At 48.3% G+C, this 27,925-nt stretch overlaps 2 protein-coding genes across 5 annotated transcripts; one reads left to right on the forward strand and one right to left on the reverse strand.

Annotated features, from left to right (window-relative positions):
• Window positions 1–173: 173 nt before the first annotated feature.
• zftraf1 (zinc finger TRAF-type containing 1) lies at window positions 174–13,663 on the reverse strand. Of its 3 annotated transcripts, XM_066691263.1 has the most exons (6): window positions 13,466–13,663; window positions 12,777–13,194; window positions 7,682–7,920; window positions 7,543–7,593; window positions 6,490–6,701; window positions 174–6,090 (listed from the first exon to the last, which is right to left on the reverse strand). In XM_066691263.1, the coding sequence occupies exons 2-6, from the start codon at window positions 13,086–13,088 to the stop codon at window positions 5,699–5,701; spliced, it is 1,206 nt and encodes a 401-aa protein (XP_066547360.1). In that variant the 5' UTR covers window positions 13,089–13,194; window positions 13,466–13,663; the 3' UTR covers window positions 174–5,698. The 3 variants fall into 3 exon arrangements, with proteins under 3 accessions (XP_066547360.1, XP_066547361.1, XP_066547362.1); XM_066691264.1 differs by having other exon boundaries at window positions 7,558–7,593; window positions 12,777–13,662; XM_066691265.1 differs by lacking the exon at window positions 7,543–7,593 and having other exon boundaries at window positions 12,777–13,661.
• Window positions 13,600–27,666, forward strand: tonsl (tonsoku-like, DNA repair protein). Of its 2 annotated transcripts, none has more exons than XM_066691262.1 (28): window positions 13,600–13,752; window positions 16,694–16,789; window positions 16,982–17,124; window positions 17,300–17,483; window positions 17,589–17,718; window positions 17,960–18,131; window positions 18,500–18,614; window positions 18,931–19,076; window positions 19,973–20,125; window positions 20,207–20,332; window positions 20,432–20,624; window positions 20,969–21,027; window positions 21,113–21,202; window positions 21,341–21,413; window positions 21,626–21,789; window positions 22,136–22,259; window positions 22,370–22,617; window positions 22,809–23,271; window positions 23,492–23,694; window positions 23,787–23,887; window positions 24,402–24,558; window positions 24,905–24,983; window positions 25,244–25,551; window positions 25,748–25,919; window positions 26,045–26,220; window positions 26,379–26,452; window positions 26,675–26,808; window positions 27,073–27,666. In XM_066691262.1, exons 5-28 carry the CDS (start codon window positions 17,618–17,620, stop codon window positions 27,282–27,284), a joined length of 3,843 nt encoding a protein of 1,280 aa, XP_066547359.1. In that variant the 5' UTR covers window positions 13,600–13,752; window positions 16,694–16,789; window positions 16,982–17,124; window positions 17,300–17,483; window positions 17,589–17,617; the 3' UTR covers window positions 27,285–27,666. The 2 variants fall into 2 exon arrangements, with proteins under 2 accessions (XP_066547359.1, XP_066547358.1); XM_066691261.1 differs by lacking the exon at window positions 13,600–13,752 and adding an exon at window positions 15,238–15,684.
• Window positions 27,667–27,925: the final 259 nt, after the last annotated feature.

Genomic DNA, 27,925 nt, shown 5'->3' on the forward strand with positions numbered 1-27,925 from the left:
AAGTCCATTGACACACCTTTTCTGCACTCCCCCAGTTCTTCTGCTGATTGCATGACCCCCCCCCTCCCCCTGTGCTTTTTTGGCAGGAAAACATCACTAACTCAAGGACAAGTCCCCCTTCTTTCCAGTTAATGAATGTACAGCTGTATGGTAAAATAAAGCACAAGAGACCGTTGTTTTATCACATAACTGCAAGGCAAACTTAAAACTTTACTAGGAAACAGTTAAATAATACCCTATGGTAACAGTGCAGCTAAAAGGGGAAAATACACTACATTACATTCCTAAACATTGTTAAAACACAACTGAATCAACAGATGTTAAAAACAAAATAAAAATAAAAACAGAAAAGCAAGCACATTAAAATGAAAAATAAGAACAGTAAATAATCTGGTAATAATTAGTTGTGAATGTTTAAACCTACAGGTGCTATAAATAAAGACCTCAGAAGCCTGGTCCTTGTTTCCATGTGAGGTCAGTCTGACCACAGGTCAGTACATACAGACATGCTACATTAGAGTATCACCCCCCCCTCCTTCACTGTAGACCTTGGACTATACAGCCAGAGAAATTAAGGCTCAGATTTAAAACAAAATGGAAACAAAATACACAATGCAGCACCGTATCAGTAACACTGCAGGCTGAAACACACTCGCACAAACACACACACACACACACACACACACACACACACTTCACAACCCACAGGACTCCACATCGCCCACGCACATCTCGGGTTCGACAAAAAAAAGTCGTCGTCTTTGGATCAAACAGAACTGCCAGTCATGAGAGCGATCAGTGCTGAAGTGACTACAAGATACACGCTCATCAGGGGTGGGGGGGAGGAGAGGTGTCCTTCACCATGGAGGTCAGGGATTTGAATGGACCTTAAGATCTGGCCCTTGCAGAGGAGAACAGTCTTGCCACTCAAATTGGCATTTGATTTTGTCCTGTTCCTCACTGAGGCACTATGGATATTTTCAATTTACCCCTTGTTAACTGTTGACTGTTACTGTGCTACCTTATGTTTTCAACTCTCAAATCCACCCCCCATTCAGTCAGCGCTCGCACAATCGCCCTTCCCTGCCTGCTGCAAGGTTACATTGTTTACCATACTCTCTATAAGCCTCTACATGAACAAAGCGGTCATCTCCTCGCACTGCGCCACAACACATCCCTCCATCAGAGGGAATCTGGTTCACTCTCTGATATGACATACGAGTCTACGTGAATGTGGTTTGTTGGAAAACTGCACAAAGTTCTGTAAAATGAATCCCCCTCTGGGTGTGTGTTTATAAAACAAATTGGTTCCATTCTGAGACACTTTGAAAGTAGGTTTATTTAAAATTATTCCGAAAACAAAATTAACTGTATTTGTCCCAGGTTTACTGCCCACACATACCTGCAGATGCTAGAGACTTAACGGACTCGACAGCTCTGCCCGTGGTTGACTGATGGACCATGCTGCCCTATCACTGTGGGCACGCTGCACTGGAAACCAAAGGGCCCTGCCCTACCTCCTCGACCCACCTGGTGGAGCCTATGCACAAAACAGGGCTAACTACAACTGCTCAAACAGAGGTCAGAAAGGATGCCCAGCTCAGAGACTGCACACATACAGCCTTCAGTCTCCCGATCCCATCGTGGTTTGGGTTGGGTTATGTGGCTGCCCACATGTGGGCGAGGCAAAGAAAAAATTAAGAAAAAGTAATTCCTGGTACAGTAAACTCTGTGTGGTGAGTCACATTGTACTGTTCAAGTCCATGGCTTTTAGGAAGGCTGCTAGGGCTCACTTGATTAATATGACAAGATGGAAATTTTTTCAGGACTTGGAGGAAACAACTAAGGTGTGATTGTGGCTTTTTCACTTTATTATGGCCACTATGCTGAATTGAAATATCACAAAGCTTTTTGTAGCTGAGACCTGATGAGATTTAGTAGCTATGATCATCTGGGAATGTAATAATCACTGACATTTCATAGGAAACAGTGGACCATACAGAACAACACTCCGTCCACAGCTTGGCTCGCCGGCCCCTGTCCACCTACAACACACTCCCTACCGAGGTGGACATCAGACCCCCAAAACAGGCAAGCTCTGCATAAAGCACCCTACTGCAGGAGAAGCTGCTGACCAGAAGAGAAGAGACATGGATTTACTTCTTTATGTATTTTAAATGGCAAAATTAGCATGTGTAAGAGATCACTCTACAACAGCCAGGCTCATTCTGGTATCGACTCCGCTAACTCATACCTAGAGCTGCGTTCACTGAGAAGGCACATTTACAGCAAAAGAGTGGAAATATGACACCGCAAAAGTTGGCAAAGAAATAGTAAAGCTTCAGTAAGAAGAAAACAGCCATCTGAGCTGCACTGGAAGAAGAATATGGCAAACACTGCGACACAAATAACTATTTTAACACTGCTTCGCCTACTAATGTTAAGTAGCAATTCAGTCCTGAAAATGCTTAAGCTTTGCATGGATCTTATTCTCTTTCAATGTTTTTGTTATTATATATTATTTTTTTAAACTTTTTCCATCCAACCTGCCCGGTGACAAGACTAATAGCAGCGCAGCTTGGTGTCCGTGTCACACACAGCAGTGAGCAGACATCACAATCGAAAGAAGAACAGCATTCGGACACTGAAAAAGCCTTTGATCAGAGCAGATGCCAAACATCAAGGAGAGAGAGGATTTAAGCCACAGAGGATGGGACGATACTAAAGGGACAAACAAATTAACATAAAAGAAGATTCAGAAGAAGTGGTCAAGGAAGTCCCCACACAAGACCAGTCACACAGAGAGCAGCCAGCCACACGGAGAGACAGGTCCTGATCATGAACACCTGACAGGGTAAACCATAGGCTTTCAGTGAATAGCCATTCCGAGATTATATAAATACATGATTGTTTCAGATAATAGCCTCCAATGGCTTTTAATAGTAAGTCCATTGGAGGCCAGTAATAGAGAAGAAAAAAACAAACAAAAAAAAACCTCAATAATAATAAAATCAAAATCAAGACCAACATTCACAGTATGTATCATAGTAATCTGTACAGATGTTACTCTTGTAGGAAATGGTAATATACAAACCCTTGGTAGCCTACGGAAGCACTGGCCAGAATGTATAGGACAGTGGAAAGCTCATTCTAAAATGGCAACATGTGAGGCCTTTAAATAGTTAATAGTTAGTCCATACGTATACGTGGATATAAACACGATTGCAAAGTTCAAGTCATGTGTTCCCTGGGATTTAAACACGTACAATAAAACCCTTTTTATTCACAATACGTTTATTCAAGTGACTATTTTGAGTAAAACAAGAACAACAAATTAAAGAAGAAAATAAATATGTGCATTATAATCTATTTCAAAAGGGAATCTACAGTCAATGTTTGTGTGGTGCTACCAGGCCTGAAAAATTACTTTTTCAGCAAAAATGGAGACATTTACACATTATAGCTTCTAAGGCTCTGGACACTCAGCTACAGCTAAAATGCTGCAGAAATTACTTACAGATCGAACAAATTGCAGGCCGATTGTTTGTGACTAAAACAGTAGTATGTCCTCGATGTTACAATACTCAAATCATTACATTCACATCTGAATCTGACCTCTACCATGCCACCTGTGGAAGAATATCACAAAGCTGATCAGTTTGTGCAAAAGACATTACCCTGCGAAGCACTGTCTTATTAGAGATTTACTGCATTTTAAATGTATACATTTCAAGACACAAACAAAAAGGCTATAGTATTTCCTATACTACTAAAATGAGTTACACGTTGCAAATCGTTGCTCCATGTACTAGTACGCCCCTGCAGAGTATCTCCGGAGTACAATCGTGCATTAAAGATTTGTCATTCCATTATCGAGCGCAAATGCTCGTTAGACTAGGGATTTAAAAACAAAAGCACTTCTATGATTGGCAAGTTTTCAACACAAGAATAGAATCAAACAAAACAAATAATAACATTTCAGTCGGCTAATAAGAGTTTTGCAGAATTCGAGTCATGTTGCCAGCTGACCACTAACCCTGCGGATTCTGGCCAATGCCTCACCATAGGACCTTCCTGGACAGGCTGTACGCAGCTGCAGTGGCAATGCACTCGTTAGCTCATGGTACACTCATTCACTCCCCAGTGGACTGCTTGGAGCTCCCAATCTCAGCCCAGCACAGGGTCAAGCTTATTGATCTGGGTTCGTTTGACAGTTCGCACCAAATTCTACAGCATTTGGAGCCTAACTGGATGTATTCTTAATCGGGTGGGGGGTTGACAGCGAGGGTGAAAAAGCAGAATTTAGTTGGTTTTCCTCACAATGTTCGACACAGAAAATGACAGTGATAAGTCAGATGGGGGTCGAGGAGGGAAGCCCACCTATTGAGAGAGAAACTGCCACAGGCTGTTTGGGTGTGCCGAATGTTTATGCATAGCCATTCCCAGACGAATTGGAAACTAACTTAAGAGAATGGACTGAAATGACACCCTCCCTCCAGACACTCTGAACAGAAATACTTTACAGAAATCACTTTCCTTCTGTCTCCGATTCTCTTTCACATGTCAGCAAGTGATGCAGAAAGGGGAAAAAGTAAAACAAAAAAAGTGCATGGTTCATAATTAGCCTATAGTCCTTTCTTAAAATGTTAGCAATCAGTAGAAAATCTTCCCAAGGAATACCAGTCGCTGTAAAGTTTCAGTTCGCATGCCCAGAAATTTAATTTATTATGTCACAGAGGATGTGTACAGACAGAACACTCTTACTCTCCTGCCATCAATCAGAGGGGGAAGAAAAGTGGTCTGCAACTGCATTGTTCTTCTAGGAAAACTGATGCCTGCTGCTCAAATAGAGAGCGGAAGGTGTGAGGAGCTCCAAGTGATACAGACGAGCAAAGCAAAACAAACGTCTCAGAAGGATTTATGATTCTCCTTTTCAATAACGATAAAAAAAATAATTAAAAAGTCACAGCAGATGAGATTTTACGGGGAGAAGCATAGTTCCAGGCAGCTGGAAATCGGAACAGCCGCTGTGGTCCTTATTTTAGTTGCGAGTGCTACAGTGTATAAACACAGTACACACAAGAGAAGGAACGGAGAGAAGTTGAAAGGGTTATGATGAGAAAAATAAATACAATTAAATTAAATTAAAAATTAAAACAAACAGTCTGGCAAGTTCCAAACCACAGTGGAGAAAAGCTAAACGACTCGTTCAAGATGACAAAGACAGACGTGGTGTGAGAGAAGTGATGCCTTGGACTGACGGCAGTGATTCAGAGGGGGATCTCCTCTGGAAAATCACCAACACAGTATCACAGTTATCAGTATTGCATCTCAAACTTTTTCATGCAAATCAGAGGGGAACCGTGGAGCGGGCAGAGAAACCTTTGTGGGGAAAAATGGGAAGCCTTCTGCTGATGCTAAATTAATCAAATCTGACACGATGACACCTTGGCTGTTCCTCCATCTCTCTCCTCCCCCCTCCTCTCCATCCCCCACCACCCTCAGCTCTAGTGGTGTGGACTTTTCCTGCTTGTTCTTGAAGAGGTAACTGTGGTTCAGTGGTGCTTTCTGAGGCTGTGCTCCCGTCTCGGCTGTTATTCGTTTAGGTGGAGATGGAAGAGGCTTCTTGCAGCTGGGGATCAGCAGTGCCTCTTGGGGCTCACCATCCTCCGCCCCCCTACAACCCCCCACACACGTACTATTTCTGTATCTGGAAAATGAAGAGCCTCAGGTTAATGTTCTTGGCAGCCAGCAGTTTGTTGCACTCAACCGAGTCGATGATGGGCAGGGGCATGTAGTCAGTCTCGTTGGCATCGTTGCTGAAGACATAGTGATAGATGACGGGTTTGATCTTGACGTCGTCGTAGGGCCCCTTCAGCAGCAGGTAGGAGCACTCCAGCGCCGAGTTCACCTTGCTCTTCAGAATGAGCTGGAAGGAGAGGGTGCGCTTGCAGGACAGGTTGGGGTTGCGCTCCGAGTCGTTGACGCGAGCCTTCAACACCCAGGTCTGGTTGAGCACGGTAAAGCGTGGCGTCTCGTAGTACAGCCGCGTGATGAAGTCATCCGTCCGGTATGGCCGGAACTGCACCTCTGCATAACGGGAGACAGCAGGGGGACAGCAATCAAGACCAGTACCTACACTAACCAACTGTGTCAGGGGTACATAACAGCATGGCCTCCCTCCATCATTAGCACCTTAAGACACTGGGGAAATGGTGGGAAACTGGTACAACAGTTAGAGTTAAGAGCTCAGGGTCAAATGAGAACATGAAGACACTTTGATCCTGCAAAACTGGAGTACTGTGCCCCTGCTCTGTGTTTGAGGAAAGGAATTACAAATGCAATATAGCAGACACAGCAGTGAATTATGCTTCCATCACATGGTCAGACCTTGTGACCATAAAAGGCTGTTTTTAGATCCACCTCTCCCATAAACAGCATACTTCGACAGGGACACAGACAAACAAGAGAAATGTACTGAAAAAGAACCTGTGAAGCCGATCTTCTCAAAGCACAGCAGGCTGAATATGCTGTTGTAGAGCTGCATCTCCTTGCGGTGGGACTGGTCCATCTCATCCAGGATGCCCATCAGCTCATTGCCCGTCTTGGTGGGGTGGCAGCACTCTGCCTCGTGCACGGTCAGCTCGTGGAACGGGCCCTGCCAGGGACAGCCAATCCGTTTGTACTTGCACTGAGTTACCCTGTAGGGATAGACGTAGGGAGAGAGACAGAGTGAGGGTGAGGAGGAAAGGAGAGGGAGAGTAGGAGGAAAAAGAGAGACAGGCACATTTGGGCACACTCCGCAGTAACTGTTCAGCAGCAACTTACAACCTTGGTCCTGGAGAGTTATCAAGATACCTTGAGGTTTTTAAATATTTACATTTATGCTTACAATAATCGCTAAAGTCACTAATTGGTTTAATTAAATAGTGGAAGGAATGCTTCTTTGCAAACAAAACCAGGACCAATATTGAAAACCTGCCTCCGCAAATCTATATATGAAATATGAGTGAGATCGAGGAAGACAGTAACCTTGCACAGGAGGAAAGAGAGGCTGCAAGACCAAGGCTCTCTTCCTGACCTGTGTGGACAGTGTTGCTTAACTGAAATGAGAAACAGACGGGGACAGAAGAGATGAAGATGGAGACGGAGAGGGAGAGAGAGAGAGAACAATTCAGGCATATAACCAGCATTTTAAATGACATGTAGTCAGATTGAGAGCTGAGAGTAAAGGGAGAAACTTGATCAGTGCTTTTCAAATTTAGTCGTCGAGGTCCATCACACCTCTTTACTAATTATTTGGACTAATTCATATCTTAAATAATGCAGCTGAAGTCCTTTCCTAGGTGTAATTCAGGTGATGAGTTACAGACACCATCTAGGGCTAGACTTGAAGAACACTGTACTAGAATAGAGGTCTGCAAACCTGCTTCCACTTGAGCTTTCAATGAAGGACATAAATCAATCATATTATTGTGGACTCATTAAGTACAAATGAACATGGTTTTCCTGGTCTCCCCTGACATAATCATTGGAAGGTACCTGACAAATACCCACAGGGCATGTGGTTCTCCAGGACCAGGGCTGCAGACCCTACAGTAGACAAAACAGAGCAAGACTCAAGGTGGAGGTAGAAGTGGGGTTCCCTCTCACGGGGTCGTCTGTGGTGCCTAGACCTCACCTGTCCTGGCACTCCTCTTTCTGGTGCCTCTCCAGCACGCTGCGGGGGAACTGCTTGAGACAGAAGCCACACTCGCAGGGCAGCTCGCTCACGGCCTTCTCCACAGCCAGGTTGCGGCAGCAGAGGCTCTTGCTGATCTCGCAACGGCAGTTGGGGCAGGTGGCCTGCTCCTCCTTCAGCCGCGCATCCGCCAGCAGGTGGATGAAGCAGCCGGCACACATCAAGTGCCCATTCGTGCACTACAAGGAACACAGGGCAGTGAGCACACTGCAGACACAGGCTCCCGTCTACTGTAGTATACACAAGACACGCGGACACACGGTTAGCGAGTGCTACAGTGACAAGCCCCTTTTTAGTGCTGTACACATACACACACACCCACCAACTACAGGCAGTGCAAAGTTTGGCAGAAAGTTAGCAGCCAACTGCACTGTGGAGACAAATTGCAGGCATGCACATACATACACACAATCCAACACACTGCTGATTGAGAAGAATAGCCACCAGACAGAGTGGTGAATTCAGATCCTTACACAGACAATTTTTGCCAATAAAATAAAATATTCAAAGAGTTTATCTACTATATAACATTATTTCACAGTGTAAGTCATGCACTTGCATTGAGCCGGCTGGGAAAAGGGTAGATGGTTTTCATCCCATACCATCTGGCCTTCCTAAGCTTTTTATAGGATGCACTTAGACCCTCACTGTTTGATAAATGATATTTCTGCCAGTTCTACACTGCTCATCTTGACTGTCCTTCATCAGGGACTAGCAATCTGAGAGCAGGCCCTGCAATATTGCTGCAGCTGAAAGGGACGCAGTTCCAGACAAGTCTAAACCTTCACAACAGCTAACACAACAACAGGACCTTAGTTCAGGAAACATGTCGGGCAGGGGAGAGTGGACTGAACAACACAATCTCGTTAATTTGAATATATGCTGAAGAAGGAATGATGGAATATTGCTAGAAATGCCCATAACTGTGTCAAAGCAACAGTCAGCAAGGGAAACAGAAAGGTGCACCAAAACACTGCAAAACAAAAACCTGAATCCTGTTCTGCTGGATAAATTATTAAATGTCAATTACTAAATACATCTTAATGCATCGATGACAGTCCATATTATGCATTCAGAATACTGCTCTGTAATGCCTTCATGTCATTTTATACTAAGGCTTACTACGGTTTTCCTTTTATACAAATCGGCCACAAAATAAAACCGAAAACACAAAATAACTCAGAATTTGAGTAAAGTCACCTCAAAATATTATGCTCCATTACAGCATCAAAGTAGCCCATTGACCGCAGCAATTAGACATTATGAAGTGTAAGCATGGATATCCACCCTTTCATGAAAAAGCCCAGTACCAAAACTTAAATGATGAGGGAAAGAAAAAAATAATAATAATGAATACAATCTTCAATGGAGCTTTCCTGCAAATTCCACCAGTGAGCAGGAAGCTCAGCAATGAAGCTCTTTCTTCTGGATTCAGTTAGGCACATCCTTCTCTGGTAACTTGTTTTTGCAGGCTCGCCTCTTCCTAGTAAAGTGGAGGCCATTCAGAGAAACCTGGGGGCCAGCTGTCACAGCTGTAGTAAACACCAGTTGAGGAATGTGAGGAATCCCATGACTGAGAGGTTAACTGCTAGGGGCGGGGCTGTCCAAGTCAGCTGATTTCTATCATCAGTCACTCTCTACTGTGCAGTTTCTTTTTGTAGACTAACTGTGCAGAATGGCTTACTTTCCTGGTTGAATTTGGGTCACAGAAAACATGGGTGTTATTAAAAGTCACAAGGCATAAGAGGAGAATTTTAAAATAATCAGTTGATCATCAGGGAAACTGTGGACTGGCACCCTGTCCCTAAACTGGAGCAGTGAAGCACCACAGCTCTAAAGCACACAGCTTTCCTCTCCTGTCAGGTGACTGCTGTGTCAGCATGTGCTTCCCTGTGCATGTGACAGAGCTACGTCTTTGCAATATTCAAAATGCACACACATACAAAATGAAATGAATCTGTAGACGGAGAACACTCTACATATAAAAAAAATGTTTTTCTTTTTGTCAAGAGGTTGATTGGGACCTGTGTGATTGTGCATGTATAACATCACAAAGGGTTTTTCACCAGCGTACCCCACCCAAATCAGCAGCCACATGAAGAAAATTATGATTAAACAGTGCTTGTCAATTTTGAGGGTCAGCACTTCAGGATTATGACGATTTAATAAGAGTGAAGAGGTTTGTTTTATTGTAGTATGACATTTATCAAATTCTGCTTCAAATCTCTAGAGCTTGCTGAGAAAGGAAGGGAGTTAAGAGTAGGGAGCGAGCCGGACAGCAAAATATCCCCACATAACAGCCACAATATCTTCTAAAGATAAACAAAGCCATTGTGTTTTCCATGGTTGTCCTTTACTGGAGCCCTTAAAAGGAAGCTCAGGATCAGGTGAACGTTATTCAATAGTTCTTGGGTGATATTCCTACCTACACGTTTCCTGCACTTTTTTTCCCCCAGGAAGTATAATTTTATGGATTTCGTCTCCATTTGCACCACACCACTCTGTTAGCACAGAAAACAAAAAACATGTAACAACGGCTGATGAGAATGCTTACAACCATACACACAGAGAGAAGGAAATGACATAGTGGGAAAGCTGTGCAAATGCAATGAATTATACTGCACTAGATAAAAGTTTTGACATCAGGGCAGGCTGGGGATGACTGTGGAAGTGCAGACCTGGTGTACTGCTAACCCAGCGGTATTGTCTGCCAGAGCTCAGTGACAGCATGGTTAAAAAAAAAAAAAAAAAAAAAAGCCAGACATGACAGACAAGGTTAATGGGACCCGATTACACAGATTGAACTGGTTCAATAGGAGGCTGCTATGCTTATGGGCTGCTGACTCCAGCGACTCGCATTACTGTCGCAGGAAATGATAGGACTCCCAAGAACAAGCTGCTTTGTTAAAACACAGAACTGAGCAATGACCTGAACCACCATTTTCACGGTTAACTTCTTGCTCTAATTTATAGCCATCCTCCTGCACTTGTATATGAAAAAAGCAATTGAAACATTGCTTCATCTTCAGCTCCAGTGTCATCAGACTTAACCGATTGCCCAATGTGATTAAATCTCTTCTTGCAGTTCCTTCCTGGAGCCCCGGCTGCCATTTCAAATTCTGAACAGAACTCGCCTAATGAAACTATATTTTAATAGCACTTCTTTCACTCCTACCTTTTGTGAAAATAAAATTTATACTCAGCCATAATTCATTTACACACCTGAAACTTTTAAGGGCTTTGAACCCAGACCAGCAATTTAGGTTCACCAGCTCCATGTAATTTCATTTTCAAAACTTGATGCTGGTTCCTTTTCAGCCGTGTGTTTTTACTTCACCGTACTGTAAGACGACTCTCAGTCCTGAGCGGAGATGCTATGCTGCTCAGCAGAAAAGGGCATGTCGATAAGACAAGAACTAGACTGACTGATCTGGCTCTCGGTTCTCGTCGTAAACACACCAGAAAATGTCCTCACGATACGTCTCAGCCTGCATCGTTCAGGAGATGGACACTGCGAATGGCCAGGCCTGGGCACAGTACAGTCTGTGGATCAGTGTCCAGTTCAGGCCCATTGGAGGGCTCAGAATGCACAGGGTTAAACATTAACTCTCCTTGAGCTGCCACATGTTTTTTACATTGTAAATGGCTTACAACACATTCATGAAATGTCATGCCTGCCTAGTCACAAGGCTTATATTTCCATACAAATCCTAGTGTGCACCTTACAGCTGGATCCTGGGCTCTAAAATGCAACTGTTTGGGCCTCTTTGACAGTAATACTCCTGCATGTCACTCTAATGACAACAGCAACATGCATACAAATAACAGAACTGTGGTATTAGTTACACATAAAGGTCCTAAGGTATGAGCAGGTTAAAACACAGTTGTTTTGTGACAGAGCCAGGGATTTTAGATAAAACCAGCAAGGCGATAAGTGTGCATTAAGGGAAGACATCATATTTTTAATTGAATCACAGACATGAGAAGATAGTGTAGGGATATCTATACAACAAGCGAGTTAAGCATTATTCTGCTCACAATAGGGATCTCCACCACTGGGAAACCATGAATAGCTCGCCTGCAGTCCCAGCCAATTGATTTAGGATTATTGAGATCAGTGATCAGAGCCATCAGAGACTGGTGTTTAAATTTGGTTGAGAAGGGTCACCTCCAGAGAACACTGGGCATGCCCTGGACAGTGCAGGACAGCCTAACCTACTGCCCTGCACACCTGAACAGGCAACACCCCTCTGCTTTAAGGAGACAGTGCAGGGGGGGACACAAGCACTGGGATATGCCCATTCCCTTTAAACAGGAATACAAATACACTGCAGTTTTGCATTTTTATTTATCAACATATTCTCCTCATACCAGTCAATCTTTCCTAAACTGCCCCCCCCCCCTATGTAGATTGAACCACATTAATATAGTATACTATCCTTATTTTCATTATTGTTCAGACCCTCGTCCCCAGCCCTATTCTCAATAACTCCGTTTGGGATATGTACGTTGTAGTAACAGCACAGCCTGGGCTGCATGCACCGTCACTAAATATAGGTCTGATTCTTGCTGTATTGTGCAATTTCGTGCACAGATGCACAGCGTGGAGAAAGACAGCAGGTGGAGGCGACTCGGAGATATTATAACGTGTCATTGTGTAATGGCGTTGGAGGTTCTCATCTTACCTGTTGAAAGGTGGCATGGTGGATGGGGCCTCATTTTGTAACACTGGTACCATCTCAATATTACCAAACGGTACTTTTTTTCCGCCCTGCAACTCGGCAGGACATGTTGGGCAAGCCCGAGCATGCACACACTGCAGAGCTCAGCACAGCCTTTGCCTGATGGGCTTTAACGGTGCGTCGCATATTATAAGCATAGGATGTTGAAATGTCATACAACGATCCGCTAGAGAATTATAATTGAGCATGCACCCCTCCATCTCCCCAGGTCACACCCTGTGACGTTAATAAAAAGGTGATGTCTAGCATCTGCAAATGCCTTTGTGGCCATGTCTTTATGTCTTAATTTTTACCTGGTAGACGGAGGCTTTGGGTAGGTCGAGGCACACGGTGCAGCACAGCACAGAGTACAGTCTCTCCTCCAGCTTCCCTGCCTCGCCTTCCTGTAGTCGCACCCGCTTCTTGGGCGGCGCGTCCGGATCAGCCTCGGGCCCGGGTCCCTCCCTCCGCACGCCAGGCTCGTCCTGTCCCACCGGCAGCCCCTGTCCCCCAGCCCCCGGTTCCAGGCCGGCGCCCACCGCCCCGACACCAAGCCCGGCCGTGGAGGAGCCCGGGGCAGCGGCTGCCGCGACCCCCACCTCCCCTCTTTCCTCCAAAGACGACATAGGGGAGTCCGGAGGGTTGCCTGTGCCCGTCAGTCCGTGCCTCTCTGTCTGTCTGTCTGTCTGTCCGAGGTGGGCCGCTGCTGGTGCGCCGAGTTTATGTGCAGGCCTGCGTAATAACTACTGCTGTTATTGTTTCTTATAATATTAATAATAACAATAATAATATAGGTGTATTATAGCTGTGCAATCAGGACAAAGTCTACCTATGTGCTCTAGTAACGTCTAGTGCAATATATTCATGCTATTGTCTATTTATGAGCAAACTTTACATTTTCTCAATATTATAAAATTATATATCAATATATTTATGTTTTTGCTTCAGCTGGAAACAAAATAGCCCCAGCGAGCTGGACGGTGCGTCCTGTTCAGTGACTGACAGCGCTCGGTCTGCGGTGCAGCGCCGCCCCGGCTCAGCGCATCGATCCCCGCTCGTCTCCACAAACAACCCCCGCCGAGCTGCCCTGGACCCGATCCGTTCCCAGCTCCTGTCTCTAGCACGACTCGGCTTGACATCGACTCCTGGACCGCACAGCCATCTTTGTTTTTCTTCTGTTCGTCTCCTCCTCTCCCCGAGACTCTACTGCGTCCTCCAATCAGATCGCTGATTGCTCAGCCAGGGTCACAGCTGCGGCCAATCGGATTCGCCGTTGTGGACAGGCCGCGGGTATGTTGCCAGTACTCGCCGTGGCTTCGCTTGCCAGGGCTCCGCGCCGTCGCTGATTGGCTGTAGCTGTTTTGTTGTGTATAATCAGGTGACGGTGCTCTTTAAAGGGACAGGCGTAGCGCATGCGCAGTGCTGCTCTGCGGGTCAGTGGAAGCAGCCCAGTAAGGTGACTGGGAAACACGAGCTGCGACAAGAGAAGAAGCACGTCATTGCTGGGCGTCGCCGTGGCAACCGGCACACACCGGATTACAGTGCGCAAATGCAGCCCAGAAACGTGTCAGTGCATATAAGCATGCATTGCCTTTGTTAAAGCAAATGCCAACATATGATGATAGCAGACTGACTGCTATAATCCACCATCAGCATAATATAATTACTGTGTGCGTCCTGTACCCTTTGGCGACTTAAAGCTATTAAGCAGCTTTTGATAATGGGATGACTGTTCACACAATGTAATATTAAATTAAACGAAATCAATAGTAGAACCAAAATAGTACACAATAGAGAAAAGCCTGTCATAATTAGACAGCACAGGCTTTTAGTTTACAAGAACTATATATATATATATATATATATATATATATATATATGAATAGGAGATGAATATGCTCGCGTCACAGACACACCAGGCGTGCACATTTGTGAATAGTATATTTATTAGAAACATACTACAGAGACTGCACTGGATATGAGCCCTTGTGAATTCGACTGCATGGAGAATTTGGGAAATACACGATTTAATCAAGAATACAGACTTAGTGCTGCTGCAGGAAGCTTTGTATGTCACAGTATTGGACCTCACAGAGTATGGGGGAGATATGTGCGGGTCTGCGAAAAGGATGATGATGATGATGATGATGATGATGATGTACATGATCTCTTCTCATGATGTTAAAATACTGCACGCAACCAACAGCATTGTGCCTCGGGTGAAGAGGTGAGGGTGTGTAGCTGCCATCTGTCAGTTTACTGTTCCTTCACAGGGAGCAGGAGACGCCTGTGCCGCAATTACCTAATTGAATGCGCTGCAGGAATGAAAACCAGCAGACACTGCCTCCACCCATTTGATCAGTAATTTCATGTTTAGTTTCATACCTATGCACGTACCGTGGCTCTGCTTTCCCACGGCCTGTTTTATATTGTACCCCTGGTTCTTCCCGGTATTATGTGAACATTTGGATGGGATAGAAATGAGATGCTCACGTTTTGTTTGGGTTCCACTACCAGTCTGAGCTGTCAGTCACTCTAAGTTGCCTAGCTACCGGAATTATGAATGGAGCCTGTGTTGACGGAGGATACCAATCGGATTAAACTTCATACAAACATATCTCTTCCGACCACACACTCATTTCAGCGTTAGTAAATTAATACATTATTAGTAACCAATACCATACTTTACAAATCCTTACTTCCCCTCAAGTAAGGCAATACAATAAAAAAAATCACTTATTTGACAGAGCGTAACCTAACCCCTGTTATTTGCTTATGTATGGACTAATCCAACGAGTGATGTCATTACATTTGATTGGCGTCTGTTTTACCCATTGACATTCGTCCTCTGCTTCTATTTGATGAGGCAGAAGGCGGGGCTAGTGACGGTTAGCTTCCGGGGAAAGGATCTCGCCAATCAGAGAGCTGCAAAAAGCAATTGGTCAGCCTGCTTCAGCACAGCCAATGGGAGTGCTCGAGAGGCGGGGCTTGTGACTGCGCGGTTTATTGTGAAGAAGAATGGAGGACGCGGTACGAGGGCAGGTTTCACAGTGTAGTGCTTAATCTGGACAGTGATCGGGGGCGAATTAAAGCCCTAATTCATGAAATCAACACACGCAACCGATGATTGAGCGGCGGAAGCAGAGCAGTTATTTTCTGGGTGTTGTATTCTTTACCCGGAGGCTGGCCCGGACAGGATGAGCTCGTCGCGGGAGATCAAGCGTAAGTGAGTCGGCCGGGCTGCTGGTAGGTCTAGAAGTAGTTATGACCTCATCAGAGGCCGGGGCAGGACAGGGGTGTGCATCCCTGCTCCAGCAGATCCACAGGTCTTGTCATACATGCTATTATAGCGCGATTTATACTTTCTTCTGTCCTGCGAATGCAACAGACTCGATGTGAACGGGCCGTGAACCAGGAGCATCTGGGAGAGGTTGTGTGCGGACTGCAGTGTGTCTGTAGCTCTGAGTCCGCTTGGAAAATGTGTCGTCGGTTTCAGATGACATCGGAGCTGCTAGGTTTCAGTGCAGGGTGTATCAGCTGATCTGATCAGCTGTGCATGGTCCATTCACCTTCCTCTGTCCTCATTGGCCCTGTATCTTCTTAGTGGTTTGTTTTGAACACATCCCATGTTTGTATTTCAGTATTTGTTTATCTATTAAATCCCAAAGTGCGAATGATTTGCAGCATGATGCAAACAACAACATACAGCACGCAATGCAATTCCAACATCAGCAAACACATTAAGCACAAAAAGCAAACAAAGCATCCTCAAGTTTGTAAAAAGTGCATAATAATAAAAAGTACTGATGCTATCCATAATGCAGTCCATTTAACAAATTGATGGCTGAGGGAATGTATGAATACTTATACCTATTGGTCTTGATCTTTGGCATCCTGAATCGGATACCAGAGGGGAAGGTAATAAACTTTAAATGTAGGAGATGTTCACCGTCAGAACAAATGACCTGATCTTTCCCTAGAGCCTGTCTATTAAACAGTTCAGGCAAGTATGCCAGATTGTCGCACTGACAATTCGATACAGTGCATTTTTATGCCTCACTCCAAGATTCACAAACCAACAAATCACACTACAGACTCAATAAAGGCCCTTTGAAACATAATCATAATAGTTTTGTCAACATCAGAAGACCTCAGCTTTCTCAGACAGAACCATCATTGTTGTCGTCCCTTCTTACACAATGCCTCAGCATTCAACTTACTGTCTCTTCAGAGCTACAGAAAGCCAAGACTAAAGCACAGAGCTGCAACAACCTGAGAGAGGAGGCCAACCTGTGCAATCAGCTGGGCGAGGTGCTGGCCAGGAATGGTGAGTGAGAGAGAGAGAGTGTGTGTGTGTGTGTGTGTGTGTTTGTGTGTGTGAGGGCAGCAATACGCATGAGAAGACTGCCAGTGTGACTGTGGCAATACACGAATGCCAGTCAGATGGACGTACATTCACCTCTGCGTGTGAGTGACAGTGATGTCAATGAGATTGTTGGTGATGTCACTCTCTCCCCAGGCGATTTCCAGGCAGCCATCGAGGAGCACCGTCAGGAGCTGGCGCTGTCCGAGGCTCTGCGCGACGTGATTGGCTGTGCTGTGGCCAATCGTAAGATCGGAGAGTGCTTTGCAGAGCTGGGCAACATTGAGGCGGCGCTCAAGGTGAGAGAGCAGGTTGCTGAGGGTACAGCACATACTCGAGCCCTGCAGCTCTGACATCACAACACTGAGAATAGAGTGTAGACAGTAGAGCAGTGTCGGTTATTGAGTGAGTCAGTCTGTCACTCTTGTATGCCCTGAATCACGATCCTGCTACGTCCTTTCCCCCCTCCCTCAGCACCAGCGCTGTCACCTGGCTCTGGCTCGCTCAGTCAACGACGCGGCGGAGGAGCAAAGGGCCTTGGCCACCATTGGCCGCACATTCCTTTTCCGCTTTGAGTCGGACCAATCACAGGAGAGCCTGCTCCAAGCGGAGGAAGCCTTCAAGGACAGCCTGGCCATCGTGGATGAGCGGCTGGAGGGTGAGAAGCACTTCTGCCACGTTCCCTGGTTACACACTCACTCTCACACTCACACACCCCGTGTCCGTGTATAGGGCAGTGTTGTGAATGTCTGTCTGCCCCCAGGTGCAGTGCCCGCGAGGGAGCTCAGTGAGATGCGGGCTCGGCTCTACCTGAACCTGGGCTTCGTGTGCGATGCCCGCAAGGACCCCCAGCTCTGCAGTGACTTCATTCGGCGCAGTGTCTACATCGCAGAGTGAGGACTCCTGTCTGATTGTCTGTCTCCCTCCTCTTCTCTCTTGCTATTCACTCTCTGTCTCTCACCCCGTGTCTGTCTTCCATGTCGGCCTGAAATCGCTCATAGACCCATAATGTCAGTGACCCTAAAAGAACCTCTTCTTTAGCTGGTTATTAATGTATTTATTTAGTTTGTAAAGGATCCTGGAAAACTGCACTCAACAACATGGTCTGAACTGTCCCTCTGTCCCTCTGTGTAGGAAGAACCAGCTGCTGGAGGACCTGTACCGTGCAAACTTCAACCTGGGCAGCATCCACTTCCGTAACGGTCAGCTGTCGCGGGCGGTACGCTGTCTGGAGCAGGCCAAGGACTGCGCCCGCAAGATGAAGGACAAGTATAGCGAGAGCGAGTGCTACCACAGCATTGGACAGGTACCCCTCCAGAGTTGGCACAGCTGTCATAAGTGATATTATGTATTGTCTGTGCAGGTGATGCTTTTATCCAAGCAGAAAGGAAGCTGTGTTCAGCAAAATAGCTATTAACTAAAAAGTGAAACGGAGTTAAACAATAAAAGTAAAGACTGCATAATGCATATGATACACAGTGATTCAAAAAGTACTGTTTTGTAGAACTGGAGTGTGTGTGTGGAGCGTGCGTGTGTGTGTGTGGAGCGCGTGTGTGTGTGGAGCACGTGTGTGTGTGGAGCACGTGTGTGTGGAGCGTGTGGTGTGTGTGTGTGGAGCGCGTGTGTGTGTGGAGCGCGTGTGTTTGTAGGGGTTGACTGTGTCTGTATGTCCAGGTGCTGCTGTGTCTGGGTGACTTTGTGGCGGCGCGGCGCTCTCTGAAGAAGGCGTACAAACTGGGCTCCCAGCAGGCGGCAGACAGGGAGGCCGTGAAGAGGAGCTTGAAGCAGGGTGAGCCATGCACGCACACGTAGACACCGCCGGGTCATTGTGGCATGATGGCCAGAGCAGTGTGGCGTCATGTGAAAGCGCTGTTAATATTATTCAAATGCACTGCTCATCAATTGCCATATCTGGACTTATCATTTTACAATAATGGTTGAAAATTTGAGCAAGCTAAGATTTCATTACAGATACAGATTATGACAGGAATGGCCTACAGGTGACAGGTTGTTTAGAGAGCATTGTATTTAGTAAACTGTGGGGTGAAATATAGAGTCCAGTACACAGTGATGATGGCGGTGATGCGGTGACTGTTTCTCTGTAGCGATCCGCGGCTGTGCCCTGGAGGAGGCCCTGGCCGAGCTGCCCGAGGGCCGGCCACAGGATGCGGGGGGGCTGGCTGAGCAGTTGGGGGACCTGTGCTGCAAGCTGGGCTGCTACAGCAAGGCCCTGGATGCCTACCACACACAGGTGAGCCGCAGGACACAGCGCTGCGACCGGGAGAGACTGGGCCTGTTTGACAAGTAATAGTGTATCAATGACGATGTCTTGAAAACTACAATGCGAAACTTTACCATCGCAACCCGTGTCACAAGAGTCGTGATTTACACGTGTCATTGAAGCAGCCCTGCCTGTAGGGAGAGAGGCTACACCTGAAGCACCACAGGGTACTGTTGAGCTGAGCACACAAACACCCCTGTATGTTGTAGCTTGACCTTTCTGTATCATGTAGGGCCTGAGGTTTTACTCCATGGGTGCAGATGTACTGAGGTGACAAACTGGGTCATCGCTGCAATTTGTGCTGTGCTTCTTATTTGTATGTGTTGTTACTGTGTCAGCTCTTTGTAAGTGTGTTGCTGTGTGGACATCGCTAAAGACTGCAGTTGCTAGTTTGTGTGCAGTATTTCTCTTGGTCTTTCTCTTGGTCTTGTCCCACCTGCACAGAATAGTCTGTGGTTATTTTGTGTATTGGGAATCGGGAATGTCTGTCTCCTGCCAGGCTAATGCAGATTTTATGCTGTAATAGTATTACAGCACAATTACAGCAAATTATAGAAAATCTTGAAAGGATAAGAAATAGTGCCACCTACTGAAAAGTCAGTGTGATTGCATGATCAGAGTTGATTAGAGCTGTCTGTCTGTCTCAGGAGCAGTTTAAATCCCAGGTCAGCCAAATGTGACTTTTTTTTAAATCACTAGAGGTCACTCCCAAATTTAGCAATAGAAGGAAACAAGTGACACCGTTGCTGAAATGGACCTTGCACATCCTGAAACATACAAAGTCTATTTTCTAAGTGGAAAATCTTTTCCTGCAGTGAATCAAAGGGATTAGAAGTGTTCAATGTCCCTCTGTCCCTCTGTCTCAGCTGTCCAGCGCTTTGGCCCTGGGGAGGCCATCTCGGGAGCTGGCTGTGATCCACGTGTCTCTGGCCGCGACCTACACTGACCTCCGGCAGCATGACAAGGCTGTCCAGCACTACAGACAGGAGCTGAGTCTGAGAGAGGGCAACCCCAAAGAGGTGTGTGTCTAGGGTGTGTGTGTCTGGGGGGGGTGTCTGAGGGTGTCGTCATCAGTCCCTAACAGTGAGTGTGTCTTGCAGGAGTGTGAAACCTGGCTGAATATCGCAGCGTCCCTGGAGGAGAGTGGACAGGGCCTGGAGCAGCTGGAGCCCTGCTACCGCACAGCCCTGGAGTGTGCACAGAGAGCACAGCGGCTCAAGCTACAGGTCCGTCTCCCTGTCTCCCCATCTCCCGGTCAGGTATACACATGCATATGTCCTGTATGTGATCAGACCTCTCTTTTCCTCTTCTTCTCTCCACCCCAGTGTCGGGTGTTGAGGCAGTGGCTTTCAGTGCAGCAGCGGGGGGGCTCGGCGCAGTCCGAGCTGACGGCGGCTTCGCTGGCAGAGCTGTGTGGTGCAGACGGTGCTGACGGAGAGAGCGAGGAAGAGGAGGAGGAGGAGGAGGAGGAGAACAGTGAGCTCCTAGATGACAGTGACATTCATCTCTCTGACTCAGGTGAGTGGAGTGGAGGGAAGCAGTAGACTGGCTCTAACACAGCCCTGCTGCACTGTAGTAAGCTGTGTCAGTCATTGGATAGTACAGCTTCAGCAAACACCCTTTGAAACAACGCAGTGCGAACCCAAGCACCACAGCATCTCAGGATCTGACAAGGCACTGTGTTTCACGCAGGCCCCATAGCAGACAGACGTGTCAGAGGTCTCTCTCGCTCGCTCTCTCTCTCTCTCTCTCTCAACTTCAAATTAATGTAAACAAGTATGATCGTAACATTATCTCTCAATAACCTGCATCTCCTCTTTCCTCTGATACGCTCTCTCCATGCCTCCCTGTCTGCTGCTCAGAGGAGGACGATCTGGAGGAGTACGACAAGATGATACCTGGCAGGAGGAAGGTCAGCCGGGTGAGTGCAGGCCTGGGCTTGGCCGGGGTGCAGCTGTGTAGTCCCAGCATGCGTTTGTTGTGCTGACTGGTTCTTCTGTCTGCAGTGGAACCGGCGGAACGAGAAGGGCGAGACGCCGCTGCACCGAGCCTGCATCGAGGGCAACCTGAGGGGGGCACAGTGCCTGCTGGAGCAGGTAAGAGCTGCCAGACTGCCAGCTGTCCTGAGACTCGCTGAGCAGGGCAGCCCAATGCGGACGGAGGAGAAACGGAGACACGGGCAGACTAAGAATGATGCAGCGAGACTGACTGTGCTGTTCTGTTCTGTGTTTCAGGGTCACCCGGTGAACCCCAGGGATTTCTGCGGCTGGACCCCCCTTCATGAAGCCTGTAACCACGGCCACCTGGGTGAGTCTGCCTGTGTCTCCCGTTTTTGAGTGTCTTTATTTCTCCCTCTCTCTCAAGATTCAGAATAACTAACTGTTTTGTTATGGCAACTTCATGCAAGTCTTGCCCAAACATTTACAGAGACCTTCCGTTGTGGACAGAACAGGTCAGCACAGGGCAAAAAACACATGCAGACCATTTTGACCGAGGCTGTCTCTCTCCCCGTCCCTCAGAGATTGTGCGGGCGCTGCTGGACCAGGGGGCAAATGTGAATGACCCTGGGGGTCCGCTGTGCGAGGGGATCACTCCACTGCATGATGCCCTGAGCTGCGGACACTTCCCCGTTGCCAGGCTGCTGGTTGAGAGGGGTGCCTGTGTCAGTCTTCGCAACTCGAAGGTACACAACCCCATGACAAGTCCGCCACACAATACAGTCAGGAAGTGGTCATGGTCTGGTCTTTTTTGGGAACCTGTGATTGTTCACAGAGGTTTCCAGTGCTCTTGCTGCTCTTTGATCTGGGTTTGAGCTCTGAAGACATGGCTGAACAGGAAGGCCTTCTTTATCTTGCATGGTTTGGCTGTTGAGGAGCAGGTTCTGCATGTCTGCTCTTGTCAGCACGTGGTTGTCATTGTTTGTGTCTGTATGCAGGAGTGTGTGTCTGTGTGTGACTATGTATGTAGAGTCGTGTGCCTGTGTGTCCCTGCCATGCTCTCTGAGTGTGCTACTCTACTGCCCCCTGCAGGGCGACACACCCCAGGACAGCCTAAGGCAGTGGCTCAAGACCTACAGTAAACACCTGGACCAGGAGACACGGCAGGAGTGTGTTGAGATGGAGAGATTACTGAGGAGAGCAGCTGCTGGGAATGGTGAGAGAGGGGCAGCATTGTTTTTTGATCCCCCGCCCCCCCCCCAAAAAAAAGGTTTCTGCAGAAAAGCATTTGCTTGTATGCCCTGATGAGACCCTGTCCTCCCGCAGTGCCGGTGTCTGCGCCCCAGACCGTAGTGCAGCCTCTCAGTGCCCTGCAGGACAGCCAGCTGTTCGATGCGGAGAACTCGGAGCCACTGGTGCCTCCTGCCGGGCGCTGCTCTGGGGTCCCCTGCCGTAGTAGGGGCAGTGGGAATCTGGGCAGCACCAGCAGCAGCAGAGGGCGCTCCGGGGGCAGAGAGGAGGGATGGCGGAGACAGGCGGAGGAGGAGTGGAGCAGAGAGACAGCCCCTGCTCGGGTTAGTATAACACTCGCTCACTGGGAGACTCACCAGCTTCAGCTTGGTGGGGAGAACTGCAGCGTTCCTTGAGTTTCAGCCCAGGGTGGAGCACACAGCCTGTACAGGCACTTGAGGTGGGACTAGTGGCTTTACTGAGCACACAATTAAATTACTTTACTGTCTCCCTGTCCTCATGTCTTCCGCAACAGGAGAGCAGTCCCTCTGAGAGCGACGGTGACTCGGACTACTCCATCAGCCCCCTGCGCCCCCCCCGGCCTCGCCTGCGGCCCCCCGCACCCCTTTCCCCGAGTAAGGAGGCCCCCCGAACTGCAGGGAGAGAGAGTGCTTCGTCCCCGGTCAGCAGGAAAGAGGAGTACCATCGAGCCATCCAGAGCTTGGGTAGCGCCAAGTCCCGCCTCCTCTCCCAGAGCCTATCAGAGCAGGAGCGCACCCCTCCTGCCCCTACACCATCGCCCAATAGCAGGTCAGCTCTAGTGCCGGAGGAGGAGTACGTGGAAGATGATTGGCTGGAGGACGATCTGGGAGGGGCTCAGCCCAGGAAGAGGCGAAGAGTGGGATCTGGGCAGGAAGGGAGGAGAGAGCCTGACATTCCCTCTGCAGACACAAGGGGGCAGGAGAGCTCCTTGGCAGCTCCAGAGTCTACCCCTAGAAGTGGGTATAAGTACAGTACTCACTTCAAAATAAATAAATAAATAGTGAATATTAAAGCATTTGTAAACAGCAGGTGAAGGATCATGAAGGTCTGCTTTAACAGAACAGTGCACTCGCTCCAAAGAGCAATGAAAAGACTTAGTGGTGCTTCTGGTTATTGTTCTCTTTCCCTCTTTTTTTCCTCACTATTGACTTTCTGTCCCTCCCTCCCTTTGTGCAGCTCTCAGCGAGTCCCGCAGAGGTCTCTCTCTGCGGCGGGGGGGCGCTCGGGTACGGCAGGCGAAGATGACCCAGATGTCGGGCATGGTGATGCTGGGCCGCCGGGAGAGCGGCCGCCCTCACAGCCCCACCGCTGACATGCCTGCCCAGCCCATGTACCCGCAGACACAGAGTGCAACAAATACATACACAGTGGCAGGGCAGGTAAAGAGCGGGCGCCGCTACCTGAATTATACCTCTGCCTGATTTCTCCTGTTCCTGTGCTGACGTTCCCTCCCCGTCTCTCTCTGTTTTAGCCTCCAGCCCTGTCGCAGCCCTTGAGCACCTCTCTGCCTGCACCAATCAGAGTGAGGGTCAGAGTTCAGGACAATGTCTTCCTCATTCCAGTTCCCCACAGGTGAGTGGATCCTCTCTACAGCCCTTTGTGTGCAGCCCTGTATTAATCAATGTGTAATTAGAGCCCGACCAATACAGATTTTTTGGGTCCAATACCGATAATTGGGAAGCTACATTTCCCGATTACTGATATATCTACTTTTTTTTTTTTTTGTTAGCATGCAAAACAGACATGTTCTAGCCTGGACCCCTCAAATCTCTCCCTGTCAGAGAGTAATTGTGTAAAATATGCACTGAAGGCAGGATTTTAACATTTGCTGTATTTGTTTTAAAACTATTTAAAAATGCCCTCGAAAGTGTAACTTATTTAACACATATGTTAACTGTAACCGTATGAATCACAGCCAAAACACTATGTAGGATTTGAAATAGCTTTATAAATATGTATAGTTTCTGTTTTATCCAGCATTGTCTAAGAGATGCGTTCGATATATCTGGTCCTAGCAATAACCTGTGTGTGTGTGGGGGTGTGATAATCATTGTGTGTAGTAGTGTAATCAGTGTGTGTGTTTCAGTGAAGCGGAGACCTGCACTGTGTCCTGGCTGTGTGAACAGGCGTCTCAGCGCTATTACCAGGCCTGCGGACTGCAGCCGCGCCTCTCCCTGCAGAAAGAGGGCGCTCTCCTGGCCCCCCAGGACCTGCTGCTCACTGTGCTGCACAGCAACGAGGAGGTGAGCAGGCTGGGGGGGAGAATCTGTAGATGAAAAAGACAGGAGAGGTTTGGAGAGCTTGTGTCTGCGGTGTCTGTGGTGGTGTCGTTGGACTGGGAGAGACCTGTGGTGCACCCGGGTTCACAGAGCTCTGAATCATCAGCGCCTCAGGAAAGTGGTGGCAGAAAAGTCCAATTTAGCAGCTGAGTCCAATTAGTGAGTTAAGAGCTCAGGAATAATGAGAATAACCTTGTGCTTCACTGATCTGTACTAGAGGCCCCCGTTTCTCTGTCTGATTGAGTCTGTGACTGTGCCTCCCCTTCTCTCATTTTCTCTCTTCTGCGCTCTCTCTCTTTCCATCCTACAGGTGCTGGCAGAGGTGAAATCCTGGGATCTGCCCCCCCTGAGGGAGCGCTACAGCAAGGCCTGCCAGAGCCTGGCTGTGGGTGAGTGCTCACTGTGTGTGTGTGTGTGTGTGTGTCTGTCTCTGACTCTGTACAGTGGTTCTATAATGTCCAGTCTCTCTCTGACAGTCCTCCCTGGTGCGCTGTGCATCTCCTCTGTGTCTCTGTCTCTGTACAGTGGTTCTATAATGTCCAGTCTCTCTCTGACAGTCCTCCCTGGTGCGCTGTGCATCTCCTCTGTGTCTCTGTCTCTGTACAGTGGTTCTATAATCTCCTCCGTGTCTCTGTCTCTGTGTGCTCAGTGGAGAACAGGCTGGTGGGTCGCCTTTGTGAGGTGCAGGCGGGCAGCCCCTCCCTGAGTGTCTGTGGGCTCAGCCTGCCCCCCGCCGCCCTGCGCCCGCTGCTGCGCTGCCTGAAGCTGCAGGCCGACCTGAAGGAGCTCCGGCTCTCGGGCAACCGTCTCCACGACGGCCTGATGGCGGAGCTGGTTGCCACGTTAACGACCATGCCCAGCCTTCGCCTGCTGGACCTCTCCTCCAACCACATCACGGGGGAGGGCCTGAGGAAGGCTGCCGCGGCCCTGGATGGGAGGAGCCAGGCTGCGTTCCCGGTAGTTATTCTTTATTTCTTAGCAGACGCCCTTGTCCAGAGCAATACAAAGTGCAATAATACACTGCAGTTCAAGGCAGTAAACAATATATTAGGTCTTACATCCTAGGTAATCAGAGCGTCACACACTGCAGTTATTAGACGCGTGTGCAGTGTACATTGAGTGAGTGCAGTATTGACAGTGCTGTGCCCTGCAGTGCCTGGAGGAGTTGGACCTGAGTGTGAACCCGCTGGGAGATGGAGTGTCTCAGGCGCTGTCCATGCTGCTGTCATCATGCCCCCTGCTGGCCACACTCAGACTGCAGGCCTGCCAGCTCAGCACCCGCTTCTTGCAGCAGCACCGCCTCCTGTTGGCCAGCGCTCTGGCAGGTGAGACCACTCCCACTGTCAGTCTGTTTCCACACCCACTGACCAGGCCACTGGACTGCATCCACACACACTCACTGAGACCAGGCTGTGCACAGTAGTCTGTATGTTGTGCCGTCTCCTCCTAGGTACTGGGCACCTGCGATCTGTGTGTATGTCCCACAATGCACTGGGCTCCACGGGGTTGGAGCTCGTCCTGAAGACGCTGCCGCTGCATTCCCTCACACACCTGTACCTGTCTGCCATACGCAGGAGCCCTGCAGACCCCCCCGCCACCGAGCACCTGACGGCACACCTGTCCCAGGTACACACTGATACTGCACAGCTGTAACACTGACCCCCAGGATCACTTGTTCACTGTCACAATGACACACAGCCACGCATGTCTTCCTGTCCCTCGTTCGGGACATGCTATAGTCCAGGCAGGAGACGTGAACCCTTGAACCCGCCTGTGTTTTTCAGGAGGGCTGCTCCCTGACGCACCTCAGCCTGGCTGGTAATGGACTGACGGATGGGGACCTTGCTGCCCTGGCCAGGTGAGTCCTGCGCAGCACATGCTGTGCCTGAGGGGTCTACACCACAGCACTGCAGCAGTGTAGTGCCTGACCGCGCCGCTGCACCTCTTAGGGAAGCTACTCCACAATCCTTGAGTACAAGCCTGAACTAGTCTCTTCCTACAGCACTACATATTGACAGAAGTGCAGTAGTCTAGTCTAGTTAATAAAGAGTGGGTTTCTAACACTACTGTCTGTGTGCAGGTGTCTGCCGGTGTGTCCCGCTCTGCAGTCTCTCGATCTGTCTGGGAATCCTGGTGTGACGGCAGCAGGGCTGGAGGCTCTGCTCTGCTCCCTGCGAGAGGCTCAGCGGCCCTTGCGCTCACTCAACATGGCCGGTACTGCAGAGGGGCCCTGTCACCCTCCCCCCACACTCATAAATAATAATAATAATAATAATAGCATGTTTCTCTCTTCCTGTCTTTCCTTCTGACCCCCTTTTTATTAATCTGAATACTGTCTGTCCTTTATGTGGTCATACACCCACTTTCCCAGTCTCTACTCTGTCTATCTTATATTGCTTACATTTATAATAATTTAATAAGTAGCTAAATGCTCTAATCTCACAGCGTCTCTCTCCCCCCCTGCTTTGTCTCTCACAGGGTGTCTGGTGTCCGGTCCCTGGGACGGTGTAAGTGTGGACAGCCTGTCCTCCTGCGTGGGGGAGTTGCGTCTCTGCTCTCAGCGCCTCAACAAGCTGGACCAGCAGGCCGTGCTGCAGAGCTGGGGGGGAGAGGGGGCGGTGGCTGGGGGGAGGGTCAGCTTGCTCTCCCGACACAGCAAGTGTTTCATCAGAGCCCACCACCTTAGCTGACCCTTCAACCTGTCTGGCGGAAGGCAGAGGTAGAAGACGGTGGTTCTCCTCATCTCAGTTTTTCGTGGGCTGCAGCGTAAACCGATGACGCAGACGTCTGCGTGTGTATATTTATATATTCAACATGAGGAAGCCTGCATGGCTGGAAACTGGTGCTGCTTTTGAAAGTGCTGAGCTGAGTGACTGCAGCCTGTGGGTGTGAGATGGTGTCAAACTCCCCCAGCACACGCTCTGTCCCCCCCATCCCCCGGACCCTCACATGCCACAGCCAGCATAGCGCTGCAGTCTCTCTGAACTGTGTCTGTCATGTTGTAGTTGTTTGTGTCAAACATTTATATATGCGATAAAAAAAGATGTATTATTAAAAAGCTATTTGTTTCAGCATGCTCTTCAGTTTTTATTTCGACATTGTAAGAATCTCACTATTGTTCGAGCTGGGCGTGTGAGTGTGTGAAGACTGAAGTCTGTGGTTTGTTTCCGCCACATGTTGTGCTGCTAGTCACAGAACTGCAGTTTACATTAGTGCCGGGGTCTGTGTTTCTTCCATGGACCTCTAACCAGGTGATGTGAACACAGACCTGAACTGCAGGGTCCAGTCAAGATTCAGCCCCTCTGCTCCTACCCTTCACAATGTCCCAAGA

The sequence above is a fragment of the Amia ocellicauda genome, chromosome 18, assembly GCF_036373705.1.
Source record: "Amia ocellicauda isolate fAmiCal2 chromosome 18, fAmiCal2.hap1, whole genome shotgun sequence".
Taxonomy (NCBI): Eukaryota; Metazoa; Chordata; class Actinopteri; order Amiiformes; family Amiidae; genus Amia; species Amia ocellicauda.